Below are 26120 nucleotides of genomic sequence, written 5' to 3'. Positions count from 1 at the left end.
TTACTTGTCTGTTGTTAATTTAATAAATTCCCTCCCTCCACTGCTCTGCCAGGGTGATCCCACCACAGTAGGTGAGCCCTGGTCTGTCCTTCCTTCAATTGCTTTGCTGTTTATATGGCTGCATTAGTAGGGACCTTTCTAGACCTGTTGGGTTCTGTTCTCTTTTGATATGAACCAGCAGAGTTCCCTCTCATGTGGTAGGCTCTAAATATTTGGCATGAAGTCTGCTGCTTTTCATTAATTTGTCTGTTTAGCTCTTCTGTTAGGAGTTCACTAGCATTTATTAACAGGCTGGACAAGAAAAAGAAAATATTGGTCAACTTTCTTATTTCCTTTCCCAAATAGTATGCCATTTTCCTTTCTAGTATCAGTGTTGTGAGGAAGCCCACTTATTCTCAGTGGATAGCTGTGTCATTTTTAACTGGCTAGAGAGCCCCAACTTTGTAAGGTCTTTAAAGCTGACACCTCACAGAGGCTCGTATACCTTTGAAAGTCACTCAGTCCCCAGTTCTGAACCTGGCCATTACTCATGCATACAGCCATGTGAGTTTGCTGAAAAGCAACAACTACTTTGAAGTGGGAAATACCAAAATGCATTGCATTCTTCCCATCCTTTATAACCAAAAGTATTATGCAGGTACATACAGAGACATACACACGTGGACATGTGCTAATATATAAAGTATGTATGTACTATAAGCATGCATATAAATAAGTTCTCTCTTCTTATTTAATGGGCATTGTTATGTAGCATGTTGGACATACAGTACAGGAATGGTATTTTTCTGACAAGCTCTCTTTTTCACTACTTTTTCCAGACATTGCCATGGGATCTATGGACGGTAAGCCTGACATACATAACAGTATTTCTATGCCTCTGATTTTGTAACTTAAACTCAGATTTACAATTCTTTTACCAAAAGTCGAGATTAAGAATTCACAGACCATCAAAAAATTATTTCAAGTATATGAATATGAAGCCACTGGGTATCTTTTAAAACTAACAATAACAAAAAATAATCTCTGTTGCTTAGCCTACAAAACCTAAATGATGTCAGAAATCTAGGCTAAAAGATTCACAATCACTACAGCTAAGCATGTTGCTTTTAATATGCCCAAAGTACACCTATTAAAAGGTAATAATGGATATAAGTCACTTATTTTAAATACCTGAAGGTGCCCATTAACCCAATGGACAACTGTTTTCTCAAAATTAGGAGTAAAGACAGAATTCAGCTTGTCTTTATGGGCAATACAGTGAACTGGAGTTATTCACAAAAGCAAACGCCACTATAGCAAACGCCTTCCTTCTTCCTCCTGGTGCCAAATCAGATAAAATGATCTGCAGGAAGAAAACAACCCATTTTTGTGAGCTTTCTTTTGACTGTATGTAATGGAGTTAGCTGGGTTGACTTGATATGGAGCCTGATATCTTAATGTTTGACCTTTTGTAGCTTCACCCAGCACAGAAATCTGTGAATGCTTGTCATGTATTCAGATTCACAGCACAGTTTTTTTCACATTCTACATAGAATGTATATTAAATGCGTATGCCCTTATATTGAGTGAGGTTAAATAAAGCTTGATAATAACACTCATGTATGTAGGCTAGCCAAAATTTCAAGGCTGCAAATATCTGGACCACATGAAATAACCCATACTTCATAGCTAAACATTTGAAATAAAAATGTCGGTGACTCACAGGGGAAAGCAAGAGGTGATCAATATTCAACATACATAAAGAACTTATTTTGTAATGTAATTCAGAGGTTTGAAATTCACAGGCCTGGAATTAGTCTTGGGTGGAGTGGTGGGAAAGGATCTGCTACTCCTTCCCCACTCTGATTTGGTAACTGCAGCTGGTTAGAGAGCTGCTAATTAATGAACTGCTGCTGTATCAAAGTAAATAACATTCTTCCTTTCTGTTTTTTATGTGTATGACTTCATTCTATACAGACAAGCAGCGAATTGGTGCAGCCGGTAAGCAAACTTCCTCCCAAAATCACAAGCACTTTAGAGACTTCTTTAATCGCTGTGGTGTAATAGGCATAGTTTTCTGGCTTTGTGTATCAGTGCTGCTTTTTTGCATTACAATTTATTGCCTTCAGATGTTGCAAATCACATAGCTTTTCCTAAAATTGCTTAATGTAGTCACTTCATTCTTTAGATTAAAATTGCTCTTGTAAAAGATAAATGTTGTGTTTTCTCATCAAGTCCGCCTTTATCTATTTCATCTTGTGTTTTTTCTTTGCTTTTCTGTCTGCTTAAAGCCTGATTCTTCAAAAAGTCTTTCCCTGTGTAACCTGATCATGGAGGAAACCCCAAACAGTGTGTCATCAGAAGATATTAACAGATCTCAAACTGATCTAGGTTCACTCAACTGGGGCCTAGATGTTAGCACACCCAGTATCAGCCAGGAAATTACTGGAGGCAGTTCTTTGCTTTTCCCCAGTGCAGAGCAAACCTCAAGCGAATCCACGGGTACTCTGCCTGCTAATGTTTGGCCTGCAGTAGGTGAGCAGGAGGATGCTCCATCAGGGTCAGCTTCTGTAAGCGAAAACCAGAGGACTTCACTGGAGGACCAGTTGGATGCCAAAAGTGTCGTGTGGAAAGATGTGGTGACCAATCAGCCTTTAGAGAACGTAACCAGTTTTGAGGCACCTATCCTGGGAACTGATAGCTTGTTGGATGAACCTCTCCCATGTGATGTGCAAAAGGCAGAGGAAGAGCGTGAGGAAGACGAGTGGGCAGGTGTCAAGCCAAGTGAAAAGGTAGAGACTGGAGCTAACTATAAGGAGGTAGAAGGTACAGAGGAACTGGAAGAGCAAGGTTTTGAAACCAAAGGAAACAGTGAGGCAGAATTTCATAACAGTTTAGCAAAATCAGATCTTGAAATTTTAGCCAGCTCAGAGGTAGAAAATTTACATGAGTTTGAAGATAATTATGGGGATACTGGGAGAGCTGGTGGTGCTACCCTAGAAAACTCTACAGAAGAAGAATTCAAACAGGTCAATGTCCTTGAGGAGACAGATAGAGAAATACCATCGTTGAGCACAGGGCTGAAAAGTGGGGACAAAATAGGGGCATACAACTGTAAGACTATAGAAAGCACTGGCTCTGAACCTGAGAGAGTCCCTGGTATCTGGGATGAGCACCATGAAAATACATTTGAGGAGGCCTTAGATCAAACTGACAGTGGTACTGCACAGAGTACATCCATGGAGTGTGTAAACATGAGGGCACATGTTGACCTAGAGATAACTGACCACACAGTAAAGTACCCTTCAGATTCTGGAAGTGATCTATGTGGTGCTGAATTATTGAGTGTGGAAGAGTCTGGTAAAGGAACCGAAGATAATAGCATCAGCCACCTCCCAAATGGTAGTACTGGTACTGAAGGTCAATCTGCTGCTGAAAAACAGTGGGCATTGCTGCCCAAGGCAGCTGATGCTGCTAGCACAAGCTGTGATAATCCTTGCCTAGATAATGCAGATAACCAAGTGACAGGTAGGACAGCAACAGCAGTCCCTGAAGTGATTAGCAGTGGTGTCCCTGAAGCCTTGGAAACAGAGCCCTGGCTGGCAAACTGGGATCCAACAGTTACTAATGATTCCTGGGGTTTTTCTAGTCTGTCTGATAGCCAAGCCAATGGACTGGATAATTGGCCCTTTTTCTCCAAGCAGCAGAACTCAGAGGAAGGTGACATGGAAAATGTTTGGTTAGGCATTAGTAATAAATGGTCTACAGAAGACCTAGAAACTACTGATAATACCTGGGGGGAAGTAGGTGCAAGCACAGGCCACATAATTCAGGAAACACTAGTAAAACAAGGTTTGCCTGGGGAGCAGGCAAGCATTAGCAATCCTGGACCGAGCAGGGAGATAGCTAGACCCTTGTCTCTGTTTCAAATGGGAAATTCCAGAAATGCTAGCACCGAGAGTTCAACTAGTCCTAAAGACAATGAGACCAACAACTCAGATTTATCTGAAGATGAAATTGCTAACCGGAGATATGGATTGTTGTACCAGGAAATTGAGGCTGATAAAGAAGAGGTACCTACCCCAGTGTGTAGCGTAGTCTAGACAAAGAGTTCCTTAGGCCATGCATAAGCTTGTTCTTTAAAAACATTCCATTTGTGTGTTTCCTACTGCCCTTCCTAAGTCCATGCTATTCTTTTTTTGAAAAATTGCCATGCAACTCTTCATGGTGTGGTACCCTTCAGCCCTTCAAGCAGGCTGACAAAAATGCATTTCAATATGGTGAATGCAGCATTGAACTGTGAAGACACGTTGTGTCTGGCAGCTTTTGTGTTTTATCTGTAGATCCTTAAATGTACCTGGTCTTTTTTTTAATTATTGGTTATTTTAAATATTTAAGGTACTCTGCTTTTTCTTTTTGTCATTTTCTTTAAGCCTGTGATGTTTGTTATCAAATACCACTGTTGTAAAAATTTATTGCTGCCTTACCCTTCATTTTTTTCCTCTCTTTTTTTCTTTTTTGTTCCTTTTTTTTTTATGTCTGGCCTACATTTATTTTGAAAAATAAAAATGTTTTAATTCATGTTCGGATTTAGTAAACAAATGATAATTTGTTCTGATCTTCACTTCTACTTAGGCATCCACCACAGCATTTAATGGATTTGCACAGGTAAGAAATAAACTGGTTTTGAGATAATTTTTTTCTGTGCTATTAGGAAGGTACTAGAACTGGCTATACAAATTCAGGAAATCTGTTCTATAGACAAGCTGCATTGCAACAGGATATTGTCTCAAATCCTAACCTTGTCTGTTGTCAGAAATTCTTAGATGTTGCTAGAAAGATTCTAATGCCCTCAGGACTCTTGGCCTGACTGAGTCTAAAGCAAAAAATCTGACTACTTTGATGGGACAGCTATTTTCCCCTAAAATGGCTGGTCTAGCTTTTTTATTGTGCTCCTTTGTGGATTATATTTCTCACAATCCCAAAATCCTGTAAAGCACATTTTCAGTTTCACCTATTTTCAGTAACTCTGTGTGTAAATATGTAGTGAATTTTATTTTTTTCTTCATTTTCAGTTAATATACATTTTACTCTCAAAGTTTAACCTAAGTTATTTATCTGCTGTGGTGCTGATGGTGAGTCTGTGGTATGCATCACAGAGATACAGCACATAAAGACACTGTGTCCAGCTTTCAGATTCCAGGGCTGTGTCAAGATCCCAAATTTAAGGTGGATTACCTGGGGCTTTGTTGTTTTCCAGCATTCCCTTACAGACTGGCTCTACCACAGCACACCCTGTACACCAAATTTTAAATGTACTCAAAAAGGCTCAGCTTACACAAGGATGAAATTAGTCTTCCAATGATTAACCATTCTGTTCCAGGACATATAGTCTAGTAAAGGATCCAGATGGAAAGGGCAAAGCACAAGGATCTAATAATTAAGGCAAAATGTTTAGCTGGAGAAAACACATATTTTCTCTCTCCTCTGTGGTAGAAAAACAATTTGGCCCAGCAATATTGTGCAAATTAATTGGTTTGAGTGAGTGAGGTGTTGGGAAGCACCTCTATTTTTCTACTGAATTTAGGTAAAAATTTGTATTTGTAATTGCTATAGTTATTATTAAAATAAAAGTCCAGGATCAAGAAAAAGGTACCTTAGAGCTGGCGTACTCTCCAGGCACAGCCATGTGTAATCTACAAAAAAGATTCAGAATTCCAAAAGTGCATTGCATTTTAAATGAAGTCCTTGTGAATCACATGTATTTAATGAAGGGTGTGAATTACATGTATTTGCTACCTTTAGTGAGGTAAAAAATGTTGGTTTAAAAACATTGAATATAAAACTGAAAAAATAATGGTACTCAGATTATTAAATAAATATAAAAATAATTCTTAGTTACATTTATTTGCCATCTTTTTCTATGTAAATGTACTTAGTGATTGTACCTGAATAAACCATTGAAAAATCAGGTCTTTGATGGACACCTGTAAATATACTGTCTCAAATATTTTTACATTGTTTTTCATTTCTGTGTCTAGGATATCCCTGCATTTACAGTGCAATCAAATGAGAATGTGGAAGAGCCTTTGGTAAGTTGTGGCTTTTAGTTCCTTTTAAAATGTCTTGTTAAAAAGGATACAAGTTTTCCTTTTTGCAAAGATATTTTCACTTTTTTTTTTTTTTTTGTTTCTATCCTTTAAATAACACCACCTTATGCAATTCTTCCATTTGGAAGACCTGATGATACCATTTTAGTTTTAAATCCATGCTCACTGAAACAATCTTTCACAAGTATAGCACAGAGCAAAAGAAAAGAAAACCAGAACGTTGTAAGGTATGTTTATTTTATAAAGGTGTAGTCATTTTGTTCACTTACTGCATTTAAGAAATTACTAGAATGAGTACTATGGTCCAGTGTACAGCAAGGACCTGATAGTATGTGATGGCAGTTACATATCTCCAAAATTGCTGTAATTTTATCTACTCACCTCCATATTAATAGTGGGCACAGTCTACTTCTAAGGAGGGCACAATCTTCTTGGAAGTGATCATACCTGGGCAGTTTCTTAGCTCCTCTTAAAAGTCTTTGCTTAGCCTGGAACAAGGATGAGAATAACAGCATTGCTGGGTGAATGCTATAGTTACTTACTAGCAGCAGGGTGATATTTTATGTTATTTAATGTGGTGTTTGTGCTCATGATGGTTACTAAATATTGTGAGAGTAGTTTTACTCATAGTTGCAATGTGGTAACTTATCTGAAGTATGCTTTTCAACAAGTGACTTGAAGCACACCAATGTAGTCTGCTTTATGTTACTTATGATTTTAAGTCTGAAAGAATCTTCCAGTATTAAATGTCAGGAAAAACATCACCTGGGATAAATCTACTTTATTTTTCTCATTTCAATTCTGTTTCTTCTTATGAAAGTCTCTAGAGCTGTCATTAATGCACTACACTGAGAAATTTTTGCACAGTATTGTATAATATACAAGTGAATGCTCCTTAATGCTCTGCCAAATACTAAAGGTCTTGCATAGACTGACTTCTCTGTACCTCATTAAAAATCAGACTGCTTAAGGAATATATGCAAAGAGTTGAGAGTCTATGGTTTTTTTTTTTCCTGAAAAATATCAGGAGGAGAAGGTCTTTAAGATGCTAAAGAATTTCACAGAAGCTGTCTCTTCATCACAGGGGATACCAATTCTAGCCAGCGACCTGTTATCAACTTCAAAGCAATTGCTTTTGATCTTCATATTATGCTGAACAATTTGTTCATGGCAAATTAATCGATTGGGGTTATGATGTCTGGTTGAGTCACCCATCTTTATAAATCAAATATGCTAAGCATAGCTTGGAGCTCTTGCCTTGTTAGGTGCATGTATTTGCAGAGTAATGTCTCTATTGGAGATCACACTTCTGCTGTGAGCTATTTTGCCACAAGACTGAACGTGTTGCAGGTCTGGTGATATTTCATAGATACTCTTGTTGAAAAACAAGCTGAGGCCAGAATTTAAAAGGGTGGAAATCGCAATAGTAGGTTGATAAATAAGTGCCTTGTAGGTGATTAAGAGCTCAAGAGAGAATGCATATTAATAAAAAAGCAGAGGTCATTGCTAGCATTCATTGCTAGTATTCAATCAGTCGTTGTTTGTGCATATAAAAACTGTTTGAGTTTCATTCTCTGTTCATTGCTGCTTACCCTCACTGGAGGAGGGTATATTGTCTGAGAATAGACAGAGACAGGGAGGAGGAGGTAATTTTTAAAACTCATGTTTGAAGACCAGGGTTGGTACACATGGGTGCCAGTTTCAATTTCTGGCCTTGCCAGCAGTTTCTGGAGCATTTTTGAGCTAACTGGGTGCTTTCCCCTACTTCATTACTTCTCACTGTAACTCAGGAAACTTTCCTTGTGAGGGAGGCATGTAGGACTGACTCATTTTACATAGAGTACATTGATGATGAAAATGCCCTTTACATGCTGTCTTTTATTGGGGACAAAGCCTGGCAAGACTGAGCCTGAAGCAACACTGTGCCAGGCACAGTTCCCTTTCTCCCTCTTCCTCCCCAACATCATATGCTCCTCAACAATTTTTCCACTATCTGCTTAAAAATCAATAACAAAAGACTGAGGCTGAAGAAACTCCACCTGGGGAACCTAAGGTTGAGGAAACCCCTGCTGCTGCTGCTGCTGTTGTGGAAAAGGAGGCCGTCCCTGCTGAGCCAGCAGAGCAGGCTGTGGTGAGTGACCTGTCCTCCATGCCACCTCTGGGGCCTCATCGGAGCCACATTTTGTTCTGGTGAATGTGCTTGCTGCATTTCAGCCATCCTTTCCACTGCCATCCTCCATGGCTAGTTTCTCTGCTGCCCACTGTGTCACAGCATGCCTCTCCAGCATGTGCCCCTTTCAGCCCTAAAATGTCATTCCTCTTACTTTGGGCATCTTAGGCTCAAGTTTGTCTTAGTGGTTGTGATTTCACAAGTTGTTTGATGCCCAATGAATTTCAGAATGGGAAAGAATTGATGCCGTTTTTAAATGATGTTATTAGCAAGTTTCTCCTTTCATTTCAAGCACTAAGCTAATGTACATCTTGTATGATCCTTATTACAGCAGGAAAATTCCATTACAAAGTTATTGTAGTAGGTCTATAAGGCTCACAGGTTTAGATGCCAGTTGTGAGCCAAAGAGAGGACTCTGAACACCAGTTGGGAGACTTTTTACATGTTAGAATTCAGGAAATGAAGAAGAAATTCCTCTGCATGAGGAACAAAGCAAGACATCCAGTATCACTGCAAATTAAGGGGTGGTCTGAGACAGTAGGCACGGAGTTTTTCTGCTGACTAGCATCCCTTTTGATACAGGTATCTCAGTGCATATTCTTTTTATCCAACTGAAGTTCCTCTCGTACACACTAGTATCAGGTGGTCTTGGTGGTGGATGATACCAACAGGCTGAGAAACCCTGGAGGAAAACAGCATCTGTTTTCCTGAAGACAGTAACATATTAAAAGGCTCTAATGAGTTGCTAGTAGAATATGAAGATTACTACTGGAAAAACTGGATGGAAAAAGGGGAGTGTTTTGTGTGTCACACAGAAGCTGGTGGAAGATATATAACTGTGCTCTTTGTCTGTCAAGCACAGTTTGGTGTTATAAGTGCTCTTAGAAGGGAAGGTTTAAGCTACTGAGCTGCACTTGGACTTGGGGGAGACCCTGTGTGTCTTCTGCTGCTAAGCAGGGATGATGATACCCAAATGACCATAAAATTAGATGGTTTTTGGTAAGTGCTTGATACACTGCCATATGGATATCAATATTACGCTAATGTAGATGCAAATTAGCTGAAGAAATTGGAAGTATCTGTAGATGCACCTATAAATGTGGCAGCAGAGAGCATGGATAGATATCTAATCATCAGGTATCAAGCTACTGAGTTCTTCCTAACAGAGGAAAAATAATTTATTGTGCGAGGAGAGTTAGGCAGGACTAGACGGGCTGTTCTGCAGGACTTTGGGGGAAAGGGCAGATAACACCTGGCTCTGTCTAACCTTACCCATCCTCTGAGGACGCCTAGTGGCATTGGACATATGGAGGGAAGCAGTCACGGTGTCTTCCCCAGAACTACAATTAGGTTTAGTTCTGATTACACGTGCATGAACTCTGAGTATTTGTTTCATATTTTAATTCGCTTTTGTTTGGTTCCATGGTTCACACTGGAGGAAATTATTTCAGGATCATCCCCTTCTACTAACATAACTAGGTGAAGAGAGCTTCATGGTTTGTGTAGACCAGGCTCTCCCCTTCTATGTGTTTTCAGTTCATATTGTCAGCTCTATAGGAAGGCAAAAAATGAAATTACCTAACTGAGGCACATTGTTTTGCCAGACTGTTGATAAAAATGCCTCATGTAAATGTGATAGTTTGGAATAAAGAAAGTGGGAGGGAAGGTGGAGAGAGAAGGAATGGAAAATTGGTCATTGATCTGGAGCTTTTCTCTTCCCATGAGTGCATGGTGGGGAATAATGTGGAAGAACAGATATTAATGAAGCCAGAAAAGTGGTTTTATTTTGAAAAAAAAAAATGTGAAAGAAGTTTCCCATTTTTCCAAAAGGAAACATTTTTGTCTTGCTTTAAGACAAAGCAATTCTCTGAAGCCTGTTGCACATCTTAAGCACTAATTAAACAGTCTCTGCAGTACCATGCCTTTGCTTGCTGGCCAGCATGACCTTTTCAGTTGATCCATTTTGCTGCTGAGGAGTTCTGGGTCTGTGGTCTGTAGTCAGCTGCTCTGGCTGAGTCACAGGAGTGCAGAGCTATTGGAAGAGAGCCAGAGATAAACAATGCAAGAGACAGACAATTTAAGAGCAATCCAAGAGGAGGAGGGTAGGCATTAAATAGAAGTTAAACAGTTTTAATTAGGCTTGGTCTTGGTGCTTTGTTGCTAATTCAAAATTATGTTGTCCTTACTAATTCGGGAAAAAAAGCAAAGTGTTGATTTTAAAAATGCCTGAAATGTAGTGACTGCATTTGTTTCTGAAAGGTTTTTATTTCAGAGAGAATTTTCCGAGACATGCAAAGAGGAGTTTTGAAGATTGGTATTAATGACAAATATGTTCAAAGCTAAGGAAAACTACACTGAATTGCAAAAGATGAAAACATGTCATGTCTCAGCAGCACTTCTACAGTCATTTGCTTTATGAGTGACAGTTTCCTTTAAAAGTAGAATTGTAAAATATGAATAGATGGTACTTAATTGGGAATATTTTATTGAGTTTAGTTGCTTCCAGTTTTGAATGACAGCCAGTCTTCAGTTGAGTTTTTCTGTGGTAAGTTTCCGGTCACATCCCATTAACCCAGAAAATTTATGGCATAGATCCCTCATTATAGGAACTTCACAGTAAATTTTCTGGTAGGGTGTTCATTTAAATTACGGATAGAATGGTCCAGGGGATAGGGTATTACTTGCCCGTATGGGCATTTTAGATTCAGTTATTTACTGTTTCATAGTCTGCCTGATCAAGATTGGCAAAACTTCACTAGAAGAGCTCATCAGAATTTTTGCCTAGGATCTCTTTGTATGTCTTGGTCCTTCAGATCTCCAGTGCCATAGAACAAATAAAGTTTTTGTTAGTAGCTATCAACAGTTGATCTTTTTAGGGGGAGGGATAAAATGGTAATTAAAGGGACAGTATGACCATGTGTGCCAACAGAAGTTAACCATGGTAAACAGTTTATGCATGGAATTCTCCACACAGAGTTGTTTTTCTGTTTGTAAAGCATCCCCAAAAGCAGCTATAAATCTAAAGGATAGTCTGAAGGATATAATGCCTTAACCACTGGCTTATTTCTTTTTCAAGTAATACTGCCCCTCTCACCACATCAATTTTTTCACATTCAAGCAAAGATGTCATGAGGACATCATAATAAAAAGAATGCTTATGAAATGTTGTTATTTCCCTTCTTTTCCTGCATGTGAGACATAGTATTTGAAGATCAGCTTTTCTACTTCCACTGCACTTATTAGTATGGAAAGAGCTTCTCAGTGCTTTGGGTCTGATGCCTGCCTGGCCTCCGATGTTCTCCCATCAAAGCAGTCAGATGCTCAGCTAAATACTGTGGTTTTCAGAGTAGTATATAAGCATACGTGAAGCTACCTCCTGATAAGCTTTTTGCAGACAGAGTGAGTACAGCAGAGGCCAGGGAACAGCCTGCAACCAAGTGTATCTAATTAGGGTTCAGTCTCACTTTAGGTACAATTCACAGTGCCCAAATGGTGGAATGTGTAGTTTGGGAGAGTAATACAATGGTTAGATACAGAAGAGCAGTCAGCTGTGCCCAGATTCTGAGCATGAAGCTAAGTGCAGGTGAAGAATGGGAGCATAAGGCCATTAAAAATATATGACTCTCTTTTACAGGAGACAACTGATACAGAATAGTGTCTTTCTGTTGGAGCCTCCAGAAGCAGATTTTTCTCTCTAGAACCAGGGTGTTAGTTTCCAAGTATTATTCCAGTCATCCTTTTTACTAGGGTTTCATGCTCTAAAAGTGATACGGTTTATCATGCCTCTCTTCTCAAACTCCATTATCCACAAAATTGCAACTTCCAGCTAATCAGAAAAGCAAAATGGTACTAAATTGACTAGTACACAATAATCAAGTTAGCTACAGGAAAGCTCAAGCTCAAGCTTTGGAAATAAAAGAAGCTCTCCTTACTTTCACCTTTCCAAACAAAATTGTGCTTTTAGTTAATAAGAAAACAGTTCTTATTTGAAAGTATGCATATGTATATATTAAATCATTCTACAAAGATACTCAAAGCTAGGCTGATGGAATTCTCACCAGAGAATATTGCCAGGGAATTACTAAGAAAATGAAAAATGCCAACACATTCCCGACTTTGAAGTGCAAGATTATACTAATTTCTGAAGGCAAATTGTAAATACAGCTGCTGGCAGAAATTCAGCACTTTTTAATAGAACAAGTTGGGAAGTCGTCTGTGTACTGACTTGCAGTTGGACATAATGTTTTTATGGGCAACAGTTTGCTCTGCTCTAGAAAAAAAATTCTCTAGGTGGTTCTGTGCATACATGCATTATTAGAGTGTGAAATATTTATATTTCGCTGCTGATATTTTTTTTTTTCTATTTAAGACCATTTACAGCCTCCTCAAACTTCCTAAAAATTGAAGACCACACAGTAGAGGCTTGACAGCTTAAAAAAATAAAGAATTAATAATTTTTAAAAGGTTATATAATATTGCAATTTTAACAGGGATAAGGCTGTAAGAGGTTTCTTTGGCAACACTACTGTCAGCAGCTGCTCTGTCCTGACCTCTGGGCATGTTCAGTGCTTACAACTGACTGCGAGCAATGCTAGGTTAGAGTAGGAAAAAAAAGAGTGATATGAAGTTTGCATTCACCATTCTTTTTTATTAAAAAAGAAATATGCAACCATTTCAGCTGAAACTTTAAGGAATTTTGGCATGACAGTTGTGTGTGTGAAGGCAGGTAGCTGGAGCCGGAGTATGTGAGGTTTCCTGGCTTCTGACTGCCAAAGCAGGCATTCCAATATACCATGCCCCCAAGTATGCTTGCAGAACTTCTCTTCACCCTTACTGCTCTGTAGAAATATCTGACCTAGCTGTCTTAAAATTTATTAGCAAAATTGATTTCCATAATGGGGCTTTGTCTTGGTTTTGCTTAGCAGAGTGTCTTCAGAAATAGCCATGTCTGCAGAAAGTCAAACCTTAATAGCTAAAAAAGCACTTCCAACTATTCTACATATTCTACACCAAACCTGAATTTTTATGGTTTTGACTATTGACCTTTTGTAGAAAAGGACCTGGTGCTGGTCACAAGTACTATTTGGGAGGAGCTTGGTACTGGTCAGTGCATTCAATTGTTTGAACCTAAATGGGTGTCAGATTTGGAAAACCACTGATGTCTAACTTTTTTAATGTCAGGCTCCTGCTGCATGTACCACTGAATATGGACCCAAAGTAAGGTGATTCAGAAAAAAAAAAAAAAAAAAAAAAAAAAAAAACCACAAAAAAACAACCCCAAAAAGAACCTTGAACTTTGTGACCCACATCTTTTGGGGTGATCTTTAAATGAGCTGCAGTCTAACATGAGTGGAAGTAGTATTTCATGAAGTTTACACTGAGGCCCTGGTGAATTACAGGAGGAGTAGCAGGTGATAATGGAAACAGTTTGAGTGACCAGTGGGAGAAATTTGAACTTGGTGCAAACTGCAAGGTTGCTTACTAAACAATTCTTCAAAGCTGGTGCTGTTATGAAAATACTAGTAGTAAAAGTAAGTTAAATTGTCCTTAATAGTTCCAGTGTGATGATGATAACGTATGTAAAGGGTTTGTTTTAGCACACAAGTACTTCTATTTCAGATTATATGGGGCAATATATACTAGCTCATTTAGCCATTGCATCCCATACATGGCATGCTTCCATTAGCTTGATCAATACCAATTTCTCTGCAGCCATTGCTTCAGCATGTCTAAGGTGATGACCATATTTCCTTTTTATACAGGAGAATGTCGAGGCAGGAGATAAGGAGACAACTGGAGTTGCTGAGAAGGAAAGCGAGGTACATATGAACAGACTTGAGTATGGTTGTGCTTTAATATTTTCAACCATTACAAAAAATTTGTCATTTGCATGTCATCAATAGACAGGCCAATACCATGCAACTGTGACCTAGCTGTGGTATCTTAAGTCTAGCACAGATATATCTGCACCCATGGTATATATTCTAACATATAACCTCTCATTCAATGCAGGATTTATCTTAGAAACTGCCTGTTGCAGCAGTATAAAGTGATAAATATTTCAGGGCAACAAAGCAGCTCCCCAGCTAAAGGAGGTATAATTCTGTTTCTACTGACATTTGGAAATATGCTGCATAGATTCCAAGTAGCTTTTACAAATTTCTGTATATTTGTTTGCCTAGCCTTTTTGTAAATTTCTTTATAAAAAAGCCCTATGATTAATAATTTATTTTTCCTAGCACAACATGCCCTGAGCTAAAACAGATACTTGGAAATAATCATGTTATGAGTTGGTTTGCTAAAGCATAGTCTGACATTATTAGATACAGTTAAAGTCAAATTACAAAGCAAATTAAAGCTCGGTGATATACTTTAGGCTGTACATAGGTGGACTTGAATGATTGCATATTGCTTATATTTTTTTAGGAGTGATAAAAGTACTTACTCTGAATCCTTGTATTCTAAAGTGAAACTGCAATGTATTCAAACATGCACAGAGGACAGCACAAAAGGATTGGCTGCATATTAAACTCATGAACAGAAATAGGGACTGGGAAATAACTTCGAGTTACTAATCACTGAGGATTTGTATCTCAAGGTGCTAGAAACCAGTTTGGTGGTTTTTTTGGTTTTTTTTTGGTTTGGTTTTTTTTTTTTTTTTTTTTTTTTTTTTTTTTTGTGGTTGTTGTTGTTACTCATTTTGGTGCCTTGATATATACAAAAAGGTAATGAACTGGTTTCAGAACTTGCTAAGTTCAGCTGTCCAGGCTTAGGTTCATTGTCCTGCTGTAAAAGTGCATTAGGTCTGCTAGAGCCAAGGCTATATCTGTAGCTGTAGGGCATACCAGTGTCACTTGGAAGTGAATTTGGGACTCACTGGTGCTGTATTCCTCACCACACATGCCACAGCACTGCCACATCCACATGGAAGCCAATGGAATTGCATTGGAAGAAAGTGCAGAGTGGGAGTGGCAGATCAAGCCCAGCTTGGTGTGGACTCAGTGCAAAGAGAGTGTTGTGTTGTTCCTCCAGCATTGCCTTGTCACTCCCAACAAGTCTGGTTCAAGAAGAAATGTGCAAGAAATGCTTCACAGTTGTGCTAGCACCAAGGCTAAATCTTTGAAACCTTACCCCTTTATTCTAATACTACTTGTTCACTCTCTCATCTGAGAGTGAATTTGCCCATATTTGGTTTAAAACAGCTGTTTAAAACAATGTGCAGAAGAGCTGCCACAAGAGATAAAGTTATTTGCTAAGCCAGTATTTGACTGTTAATGGACCATGGTCCCTTTGATACTCAGTAATTTGGTTAACAAATTATTCAGTAGTACTTCAGAATTTTCCAAGACTTTGCAACTGATGTATTCTCTAAAGCTTGATGATTTGTCTCTCTTGACATTTGATAGCTTAGCTGATTATAACCAACTGTCATAAAAATTACCAATTTCTGTTCTAAATCCAGCCATAAGGCAAAAACTTCACCTCTGGACAACAAGTGTATCAGAGGGAGCGCCTCTGGCAGACCTCAGCAACAGGCTTGGTACCCCTTTTCCTCTTCCTGGGCTCATTATTGCTACTGCTGAATATCTGGCAATATTGTGTTGAGCTGACAGGAATGTTAATGAGAGTACAACTGTGTGGATAAGCTGCATCCTGGCTAAAGAAAAATTCACATCTGTGCAATTAAAACAGTTGAGTGGTTCTATCACACCCCTCATGATACTAGATGATCCTTTCTTTTGCCCCTGTGTGCTTGGTGTAATTTCAATAATACTGCTAGAGAGAGCTAATTTTGAATACTGTTAGACTGCCTAATGTTATTAATTACCTATATGAAAGAGATCTGTAGTGTGAAGTAAGGTAATACAAGTAGCTGCATCTGCAAGGATGTGGTTCAACACAGCTGGTTATGAATTCAAGTTCCCGCCCTTTTTTTTTCTCTTCTGTACTAATCAGATATTTGAGACTGATAGTGAGGTTCATTCTACGCTACCTCATATGCCTTTCTATAAAAGCTTTTTTTAATCATCTAGCTTTTATTGGTTTTGTACTCTAAGACACAAGAAAAAGGAACTGTGAACTGTGGTATACATTTAGTGACTCCTGACTGCATGCTGTGAGTGTCATCCTATCAGTGTGGGCATTTGTGAACCAATTCATGTAAATTAGTATTCTCCTCCTTAGTAAAATGAAATGGTCCATACAAATCCAATAAGCAGAAAAAGCTCAGAATAGACAGCAAGACCCAATTTCTGCAGCATACTCTTAGAAATGCATGGTGTCAAATCAATCTGTTGTGCACTCTATTCCCACTCTTTCCTACTAGCCTCTTCCAGGCAACATTCATCATTTATTTGTGTATCTTCTTGGATCAGGACTCCTAAAATTGGTAATACTATATGAGTGGCAGGCTTGCATGACTTATAGGAGAAAATGTCAACATCTGACCTTGTCTGTTGATGTTATTTCCTCTTACAATAGAGCATGCTTCAGCAGCAGCAGTTTCAATTTAAATGTAAGTTCCCCAGTGCTTTTATAAATCCATACAGTATTTTCTGTCTTCATGGATTCCAGGAGGATTTCTTTATCATACCAATTAATAGCAGCAAATAGGAATAGTGGTGAATATTTAATGTTGCTTAAAAACAAGACCTGAACAAGTGTCCTTGAACAGTTACTGAATTTAGGTAGTGAAGTTAGCTTCATCCACAGGGGAAAGATCAAACTGTGGAAATGAATAGCATCAGACTGTTCACTGGAGATCAGAGAGATTACTGCTAACTGTGGCTTGACATTGGTACCTCGAAAAGAGTTTTCCTTCAGTGTTTTTACTTTATCTTTGAACCATCTGCTGTAAGGTAAAAATTCTGTCTTGAAGTTAATTAGATTAAAACAATGAGCTTTGTCATTTACCTTCAAATGTCCAAACCTAAGATTAATTAATTGTAAGTAATTTGGGGAGCAGACAGACATGGAATACAATAACCTTTCGAGTTACCCACAATAACAAGTAACAGTTTCTGCTGGTGAGGGATTAAACATTGATCTAGTAGTAGGCAGGTACTCTTCTGTGCACTTTTCACAAGTCAGAATAAATCATGTATTAACTTTTCAACACCGACTGATCAGAAATTATTCAGTCAAAGACTGAATAGGCCTTTATGTATCTTTCTATACTGAGATAACTATAAATCTTTGTAGGTTTTTTTTTTTTTTTCTGATACTTAACCAGATGTAGAATATATTTACTTCTGATGTGACCTGATTTGTAAGTCCCTCTGTTAGAAAGGAATGTGTAACTAATAGTACAAGATACTTGAAGCCAGGCAAGGTCTGTGGTGAAGTAGGTAACTAGCTAGAGAAGACTTGAAGGCTCTTCCCAAGAACAGATTCCATTAGCAGGGTCCTGGGGGCCTCTAGACAAGCTCCTCCTCCTCTGCGGAAACCAGTGGTAAATTTCTTCCACAATACAGCTGGAAGACAAGGGAAGGAAAACAGCTTTGACAAACAGTTACTCATAACACCTGAGGACTCTGCTAAATGTTGCCTGGTGAGGTTTCATAAATGTCTCTCTCCCACCTTTTAATCAGTTTTTCTGAGCAAGCTTGTCCCCAGCACTGCTCTTCTCCATAAATCAAGAGGAACACCAGTGAACTCAAGACCATAGGTCAGCATCACACAGGGAGGTCACAGAGCAGAACCTGTCCCATGTTCTCTCCAGCAAGTATCTGTAACTCATATCCTGAAAGTTCCCTCTCTTCTGTTGTTTTTAGCTGGTACCTGTTGGTGAGAGGATTGCAGCATCAGAAGATAGTGCAGCTGTGGCAGCAGGAGCTGCCACCGCTGAGCAGGAGGATATTGCTGAAGGAGACAAACCTCAGGGAGAAGAAAAAGAGGCTGATATGTCTCAGGTAACTCATGTCAGTTCATGGGAGAGTGTGTTAGGGGAATCAGGACAGATTAAGCAGCCCGAGAGAGGCAAGGCTACTGCAGTCCTGTGCCCCTAGCTTCAACCAGTAGCAAGATTTATGTTCTCTTGGGATGGCCCTAGGAAGATCTCACACAGGGTATCCTTTCTTCTAAGTCCTTACTTTGGGTTGTGCCTGCCTTTGTGTCTCTGTACTCCCCTAGGCTTGTGGAGATGGGAGTTGATGGCCCTCTCATGGTCCTGTGAGCAGCATGGCAGCACATTGTTTGGGTTATCCCCCACTGTTGTCTCCCTGTGCTCCTCTGTGGAGATAACATTTATCACATAAGATAACAGGGCTTTCTGGAAAAATAGGCAGAGAAACAATTGGATTTCTCTTAAATTCTGACACCATGTCCTATCAATAGCATTACTTTGTTTCCTGTAAGTCATGGCAGTCAAGCCATGTATCCATATCTGGCCTGCTGCCTTTTCCTCACAACCTCTGAGGAGCTGGCAAACACCTGCTAGAGCAGACCCTGTAGCCGGGCAGCCAGTTGCCAGATTTAATTGCATATTATATTTCATCTGTGCTCCAGGATAAGATGGTCTGGAAGAGGATCAGTGAACATGTTTTTTTTCAGGTTGGGTCCTACAACAAGTTTTGTTAAATGCTTTTTTAACTGGGATCCCAGATTGGTCAGATGCTACTTAGATTTTTTTTTTTTTGCTTTCTCTGTACCCTGTTACATTGTTATAAATCAGGAGAGATCCCTTCAGTCAGAGAAATAGGTCGTATTTCCTTCTTTCATCACCTTCTACCACTATTATCCTGCTGACTTCCATTTCCAAATAAAAACAGTACAGTGACTACTGGAACTACTGGCTTCACTCAAACCTGCCAAAACTAGAGAGCAGAGTGAAGGAAAAAGGTCTAGTAATTTCCATGAACACTGAAAATTAAGCCCAAGCTGACTATAAATATTTTTTATTATTAGTGTAGTAATGTGTAAAGTAGGTTTAGGAGGACTAAGGGGAGCAGTGATAACAGGGAGGGGATTATTCCTTGACATTCTTGCACAAATACTGTTTTCTGTCTTAAGAATTCATGGAAGAGAAAAAAAAAATTTTCAACCCCATATATGCCCTATGCAATAAACAAACAATAGTGTTTTCCTGTTTGAAATAAAGTACTAAATAGTTTTGTATTTCTTTTCTGTGGGGGGTTTGTTTTTTATTTTTTTTCCCCCAGGAAAAGATCAGCAGCATCCCTTCAGTAGTAATAGATCCAGCATCAAACAACGAGGGGGAGGGAGAACATGAAGTCACCATGAATGAGTCCAGAGATGCCACAGCAGAGATGGGCGCTCAGGTCACTGACACTTCTCTCAGTGAAATTTCCCAGTCTGGAAATGATCAGAAACCTGCTGAAGAAATCCAGGCTGTACTTTCTCAGGATCAGCCTGCTCCAGCAGAAGATGCAGCTTCAGCAATGCCACCTGGTTTTCTCTATAAGGTCTGCTTCTCCATTCTTCTTCTAGATATCCCTAGCTTCTGTGGATGTGTCTTGTCTGCACATTAGTGTCATGATTTGTTAAGGGCAAAGTATTCTTAGTTTATCAGTCACACACATGCACAAATATACGCAACTACAAGTGTAATATTGTGTTGTTGCTTCATAAATAAAATCTCAGAAGATACATTTTCTGCATGCTTGTTGCTGGGCATATCCTATGTAGCTGTAAGATTAATTGAAGTACAAAAACCCTTGAATCTCACCAAATTACTGCTGAAAATTAATATATTGAATAAAACTGCACTGCCACATAGTAATCAGTAATATTGTTGATATATTCTAATTATACATCTAATATGCTAATATATTTGATCTCTAAGGTCCCTTGCAAACCCAAACTCTTCTATAATTCTATGATCATTAAAAAATGGCTTTTTTTCTGGCCTGAAAATCTATAGTGGGAGTACTGATTCTATTGAAATACATTGAAGCCAAAATGTCATTCAGTAACTTTAGTAATAATATAAACTATTAGGGTAATTCAAACAGAAAAATTTAATGAGGCATAAGAGAAGTTCTTCCCTTGCCTGGCAAAACCACCAGGGTTTCCTGGTTCACAAGGTTCTTTGAAATTACTTTTCATTTTGAATCACTGAGCAGCAGAAAATCTCCTTGAGGAAGGATGAACTTTACATACTTCCTACTATAATTTGCATAGTTCCAACTAATTAGTCCCATAGCACTCTCTAAGTATGCCATTCTTTTTGGTCTATTCTCATTACTCAATATTTTCTGCAAACTTTGTGGATAACACTAGGGTAAAGGTAAACACTATCATGCAACTCAAACATGCTGACATAGTTAATCTTTTGCTTTTAATCTCAGTCTCTAGGGTCAGACATAGAGAAGGAGAAGTAGAATATATGCTTGCAATCTGGTTCCCAATTCCATAATTGTAGAGTTATCTTTCATAATTGTAGAGTTATTGTGGAGCTGTGTGTGCTTTGAGAAAATTAGGCTAGCTATCTTTTAAGGAGATAAAATCATTTACTTAAAATGGTCTGTTTGCAATGACATGCTGATCTTGCCAATGTTTGAATGCTCACCCCTTTGAAAGGCAGATATTTTTGGCATACCCATCTGCTGGTAAGTGGGAGTTCCTACCAAGGCAATCATTAATTAGGGTTCCCATTACTTACCTCTTTGGTCATCTGTTGCAATGGGTACTATATATCTGACTCAAATTTTTATAGATATTCACAAGAGGAGTAATACAACAGTGGCCACGACAAGAGAATGAGAGAATATAAAGTTCTGAGAGTATTTCTCAGTTTTATTTGTAAAATCTTGCCACCCCTCTTGCAGATCTCATGATAATGGGGAATGGAAGGAAGTTCCTTACGTGGGAAATATGAGAGTGGCAGGCCTGTCCAACAGGCAGGACTTGTGGAATGTTGCATTATCGTCCATCCTTGAGATCTTGTAATCAGAAAAGGAAACTATCCTTAAGTTGTCCCTGCTTATAAGGAAGTGCATAAAAAACTGACATGAATCAATGCCTTTATTACCAATTTATGCCTGATCAAAGGAGGTGATTCTGTTCTTGTGAGATCCCACCTGGAGTGCTGCATACAGTTCTGATGTCCCCAGCAAGAAGGGACATGGAATTTTTGGAACAAATCCAGAGGAGGGTCAGGGTTGATAAGAGGACTGGAACAGCACCACCTTGAACACAGGCTGAGAAAACTGGGGCTATTCAGCTTGGAGAAGAGAAGGTTCCATGCAGACCTCATGGCAACCTTCCAGTATTTGAAGGGGACCTATAGGGAAGCTGGAGAGGGACTCTTCATCAGGAACTGTAATTTATTGTAGGACAAGGAGTAATGGGAACAAATTGAAGGAGGGAAAATTTGGATTAGATAATAGGGAGAAATTTTTACTGCAAGGATGGTGAGGCAGTGGAACAGGTTGCCCAGGGAAGTTGTGGATGCCCCAGCCCTGGCAGTGTTCAAAGCCAGGCTGGAAAAGGCCTTGAGCAACCTGGTGTAGGGGATTGTCCCTGCCCATGGCAGGGGAGGTTGGGACTAGATGATTTTTAAGGTCCATTACAACCTGTTAGCATTCCATGATTCTATGATAATTTGAATATACTTGTCTATGGCATATGTTTGCATAAAGACTAATTTTTTTTTTTTTCAGTCCAGATTTAACAAGTAATTTTGTTAAGAAAATGTCTTCAATATGTGTGGTGTTTTTTTCTTTAGGTTGAAGTTCTGCATGATTTTGAGGCAGCTAACAGTGATGAGCTTAATTTAAAACGAGGAGATATTGTACTAGTAATTCCTTCTGAGACCACAGCTGATCAGGTAAAAATGTGGTTCTTGCTTTTGTTGACATTCTTCTTTATCTCATCTTTTTTTCTTACTGATTATAGTTAATGGGGATGTGTATTCAAAATTATGTGACTATAAGAAAACACAAGGATTTTACTTAGGCCTTTGTATGTAGTTTAATTTGAGACTAAATGGCACAGCTGACTATACCTGAAGTCACAGATACATGTTATTAGCAGAATCTGACCTCTGCATATTTTTTAGGGCTTATTTGTGCTACATTGTCTTTTAGGTACACAAAGATTTAATGCAGAGGATGACTTACACACTCTGTAACATTGTTCTATATCATCTTGTCAACATTCCAGTAGAATTGATTACATGCTCTCTAAATGTTCCATTTTTATGTATGATTTGTAGAAATAATGCAGATTCAGCCACAGAGAGCACTGAGAATGCACACAAATTGTGATGTTCTGTAGCCGAAAGGTACAGAGATGCTGCTCTGTGTTAGGTGCCTCTGATAAATATAACTTTGCCCCTCAGCAGCCTGAATCTGAATATAACAGTACTTTAATTTAAGGCATCTAATTTTGTTCTAACATTGCAGTTCAGGTGAAATTTTAAACAAATGTATTCTATATGTTAAATTGAATTGTAGTGAAGTATGTTGATTTTGGCTGCTGCTTTAAAAGAGAAGACTGTACTGTACACTACTGGCATCAGCTACCCCAAGGGTATCTGTTAGTGCCTGTAGTGTTGGTAAGAAGTCTTCCAGTTGATTTGAGGGTTGAGAAGTGGGGGACTGGATCCTGCCTGATCAGGTAGTTAAGAGCACTGCTCTGAAAGAAGAATATCTCTTAAAATAGGCATAAATACTAACGCCCTAAGCACATATGAGCCCTGAGAACTGTGTTTGAAATTGTTTTGCTGGTTAATGATGTTCTAAGTTAGGTAGCTATCAGTCCTCTAGCTGTGCTTTCTTTAATTCAAACAGGAATTCTTGGCTTTTGTGAGTGGGGTTTTTTTACTTATTTCAGAACAAAATATTTACACTACAGCAGGTACATAACTCTTTTTATTGGAATTAAATATATTATCCCTACTCAAATTATGCTGTCTTACCTCATGGGCAGTTAAATTGATTTCACTGTTAGTGTTTGCAGAATAGACACTACTCTAAGGATAGCAAAATATGCTCTCTGACTTTAGTCTGTTTTTTGCTAGGATATTAGGTGTTAAATACATGATAATGCTTGGTGAGTCCATGAAGTGTAATTATTCTTCTGGTGTGCACTGAAATTCCCATTAGCATTAATTGAAGTAAATTGTGTGCAGTGATGGAGAAAACAAACCTTTATGTATTCATGTTTCTGAAGCCATTCTTTTCATATATTTATTGCACGTTACATATTTCCCCTTCATGTTTAACATCACCATGAAGCCAAATACTTTTGTCTTTTGCCAGGTACTTTGTTGATTTTTATAGAGGTTATCTTTGTTATTCTTTATTCTCCTTCAAAAATGACCTGTCTAAAGCTGTAATTCCAATACACCTGGTAACATTAACCTCCATTTGAAGCAAAATGGTCCCACCCAGTGGCTTTTTCCATTAGACTTGTGTTGAAGTTACTATCCAGTAAAACTGTGTATTCCTTTCTAGAGTCTATACTGCCTATGCTAAGGAGCTGCAGTTCCTCTATCTCTTAGATATTAGACATGCTTCACTTAAACGTACCCATTCAATGTCACAGATAAGCTAGATCTGCTTTAATGATGCTTATTTTGGGGCAGAGAGCCCCCACTAGCACACACAGGCACCCCAAAATCATGACTTGATGGTATATGTGATGATCTGTTCAAGCTGTTCTATCTGCATATGTACTGTCTGTACAGTAATAATGTGGCAACATTAGAAGTTCTGTTTGCCATGGCTTTGCTTCAGTTCCTTTCCTTTAAAGGAAAAAGATACAGAGTTTCTTAGTGAGGTAAGAGTAGATTGGTCATTTTTAAAAATACCAAATGATTTTATTCTAGGTAGAATTTATCACACTTGAGAGAATCCAGTACTTTCCAATAGGAAATCTCTCATTTGTTTGTTTGGACAGCTGGTGATTTGTTGATATTTTGCTTGTCAAGTCCTGGTTTAGGTTCCCAGAAGTTTTTTGAAAAAGCACTACATATTTTCTAGAGATAGTAACTCCTGAGACTGGAAGAACTGTTCTTTCTTCTTACAGTTGATACATGAATGAGAGAAAAATACCTCCGAGGAAAAAAATTAGGATTCAGAGCTATTCTTCCCCCACCTAGAATATTAAGTTCAGCCAGGAGTTAGATGGGCTAACGGCTTTATTGTGTGCTTGCAGTCACTTGGTCTCACAAAACTGTAGTCTGGTAGAACAGAGAAAATGGTCTGTGCAAAATTAGAGGCAGCTTTTTAACCAAAACACCAAATCCTTTAGCCATGTTATTATGAAATATCTTCAGGTCTGAAGCTCATAGTGAGGAATGGGGGGAGACCTGAAATTTAAAAGACTGTCTTTTTCTTTGCAGGAGGCTGGCTGGTTGACTGGCATTAAGGAATCCGAGTGGCTTCAGTACAAAGATGCAAATAGTTATAAAGGACTTTTCCCAGAGAACTTCACACGCCATCTGGAGTAGTTCTCCCAGGCAGACAAATGTAGTATGAAACTCAGTCAGTAGGTTTTTAACCTCTTTGAAACACAGGAGCCCACCTTTTTGTTGTTTAAGCTGTTAATGGTTTACAGACTGGTGCCAGACAAAGCTAGTTGAAACATATCAAATGAGCATGAATGCAAACAGTTAAGCTGTAATTTCTGAAGCAGTACATGGGAAAAAAAATCAGTTAAAAATGAAATGTCCTTATTTGTTCACGAGTATGTGGCGACAGGTTTGTTTGTGCTTCGTCAGAGCTATGGTGATCCTGTATTTGGTCCTTTCCCATGAAATCTGAAATTAGCTTCCTCAATACCAAAACCTTAACTTCTCTGCACTAAGTGTATTGTATTCCGTTGCACTGCAGAAAATTTAATTAATTATCCTGTAGCTATAAGGTCAAACTATTACAAGTTCCATGTGTTAAAAAGGTAGTTAACTACTGCAACATTTTTCAGTGTTATTTTTGGACATGCATAATACATATACACAAGAACTTATGTGTATATATAAGTGCATATGGCTATATGCATTTTCACAACTTCATTGTAGCTCTTTGGCCATGTAGTATCATCCAGTACATGCATTGCTTTTTCATTGTCTGGCATTACAGGTAATAGTTTTGTTCAAAGTAAAACTAACTACTCTATTGCCAAAACATGATACAATATCTGTGTTTGTAATGTGAACTTTTCATTCTTAGATGATGAATAACATCATGTTCAAAGCCGCTAACCTTTGAGAAGGCATGGCTCAATCTCCTCTTCCAGCTGCAGTAGTTACAATGAGATAACCTGGAGGGGGGAGTTGTTATGATGCTAATCTATACTTTTTTATTTAATTGACTGAATACATTTTCAAAAAGAAACAGAACTAATCTCTGAGAATAAAATAAACACAATATATTTTCACTATATGTATTTATGCAGCATACCTTCACAGAACCTTTTAAAGTAAGATATATATATCCTGTATCAAAAAGTCATCTGTAACTTATGTTTTCCAGTGTTGTGTCATTAAAAATAAACCTTTGGTCCAAAGAAGCTGTTTTTTCTGTAGTGCTTTCGAAGTTTTGTAAGAAGTCTATATAATTTATACATTGTATTTTATAATATAATCTTAATTTAATGCCTCTTTTTCCAAAGTAATAGAGCATAACAGGTGCAACCTCTAAATTCTTGCTCTCAACCTGAGTTGTGGCCAGAGTTCCAAAAGGTCTGAACCCCAGTTCAGCATGTCTCTCTGCTGCTCTTCCTCTTCCTGACTCTGACCACCAGCTAAATATCTGTCCAGTATGAAAGGGAACTTGTCTGTATTTAACCATCACTCAGCTGAAGATCTCTGTCTCTTATGAATTTTTATTTGTCCACTTTTTTCATGTGGAATGTAAGTTTACTATAAATCTGCTCCATTGTGTTTGCCGAGGCAT

General features: G+C 38.4%; 1 protein-coding gene across 1 annotated transcript in view; it reads left to right on the top strand.

The window, feature by feature from the left end:
• The window catches only part of AMPH (amphiphysin), a 119725-nt gene extending 94835 nt beyond the window's left edge, over positions 1 to 24890 (top strand). Inside the window, exons 13-22 of the mRNA XM_021546627.3 lie at positions 819 to 842; positions 1957 to 1980; positions 4615 to 4647; positions 6021 to 6071; positions 8107 to 8220; positions 14022 to 14078; positions 18033 to 18170; positions 19419 to 19682; positions 21947 to 22048; positions 24569 to 24890. Coding sequence (XP_021402302.1) covers positions 819 to 842; positions 1957 to 1980; positions 4615 to 4647; positions 6021 to 6071; positions 8107 to 8220; positions 14022 to 14078; positions 18033 to 18170; positions 19419 to 19682; positions 21947 to 22048; positions 24569 to 24676 — 915 coding nt within the window. The 3' untranslated portion in view covers positions 24677 to 24890. The remainder of the gene's footprint in view (positions 1 to 818; positions 843 to 1956; positions 1981 to 4614; positions 4648 to 6020; positions 6072 to 8106; positions 8221 to 14021; positions 14079 to 18032; positions 18171 to 19418; positions 19683 to 21946; positions 22049 to 24568) is intronic.
• Positions 24891 to 26120: the final 1230 nt, after the last annotated feature.

This window comes from Lonchura striata, chromosome 1, assembly GCF_046129695.1.
Source record: "Lonchura striata isolate bLonStr1 chromosome 1, bLonStr1.mat, whole genome shotgun sequence".
In the NCBI taxonomy this organism is placed as follows: domain Eukaryota; kingdom Metazoa; phylum Chordata; class Aves; order Passeriformes; family Estrildidae; genus Lonchura; species Lonchura striata.
The sequence above is the reverse complement of the archived record's forward strand: the minus strand, read 5'-3'. Positions and strand labels throughout refer to the sequence as shown.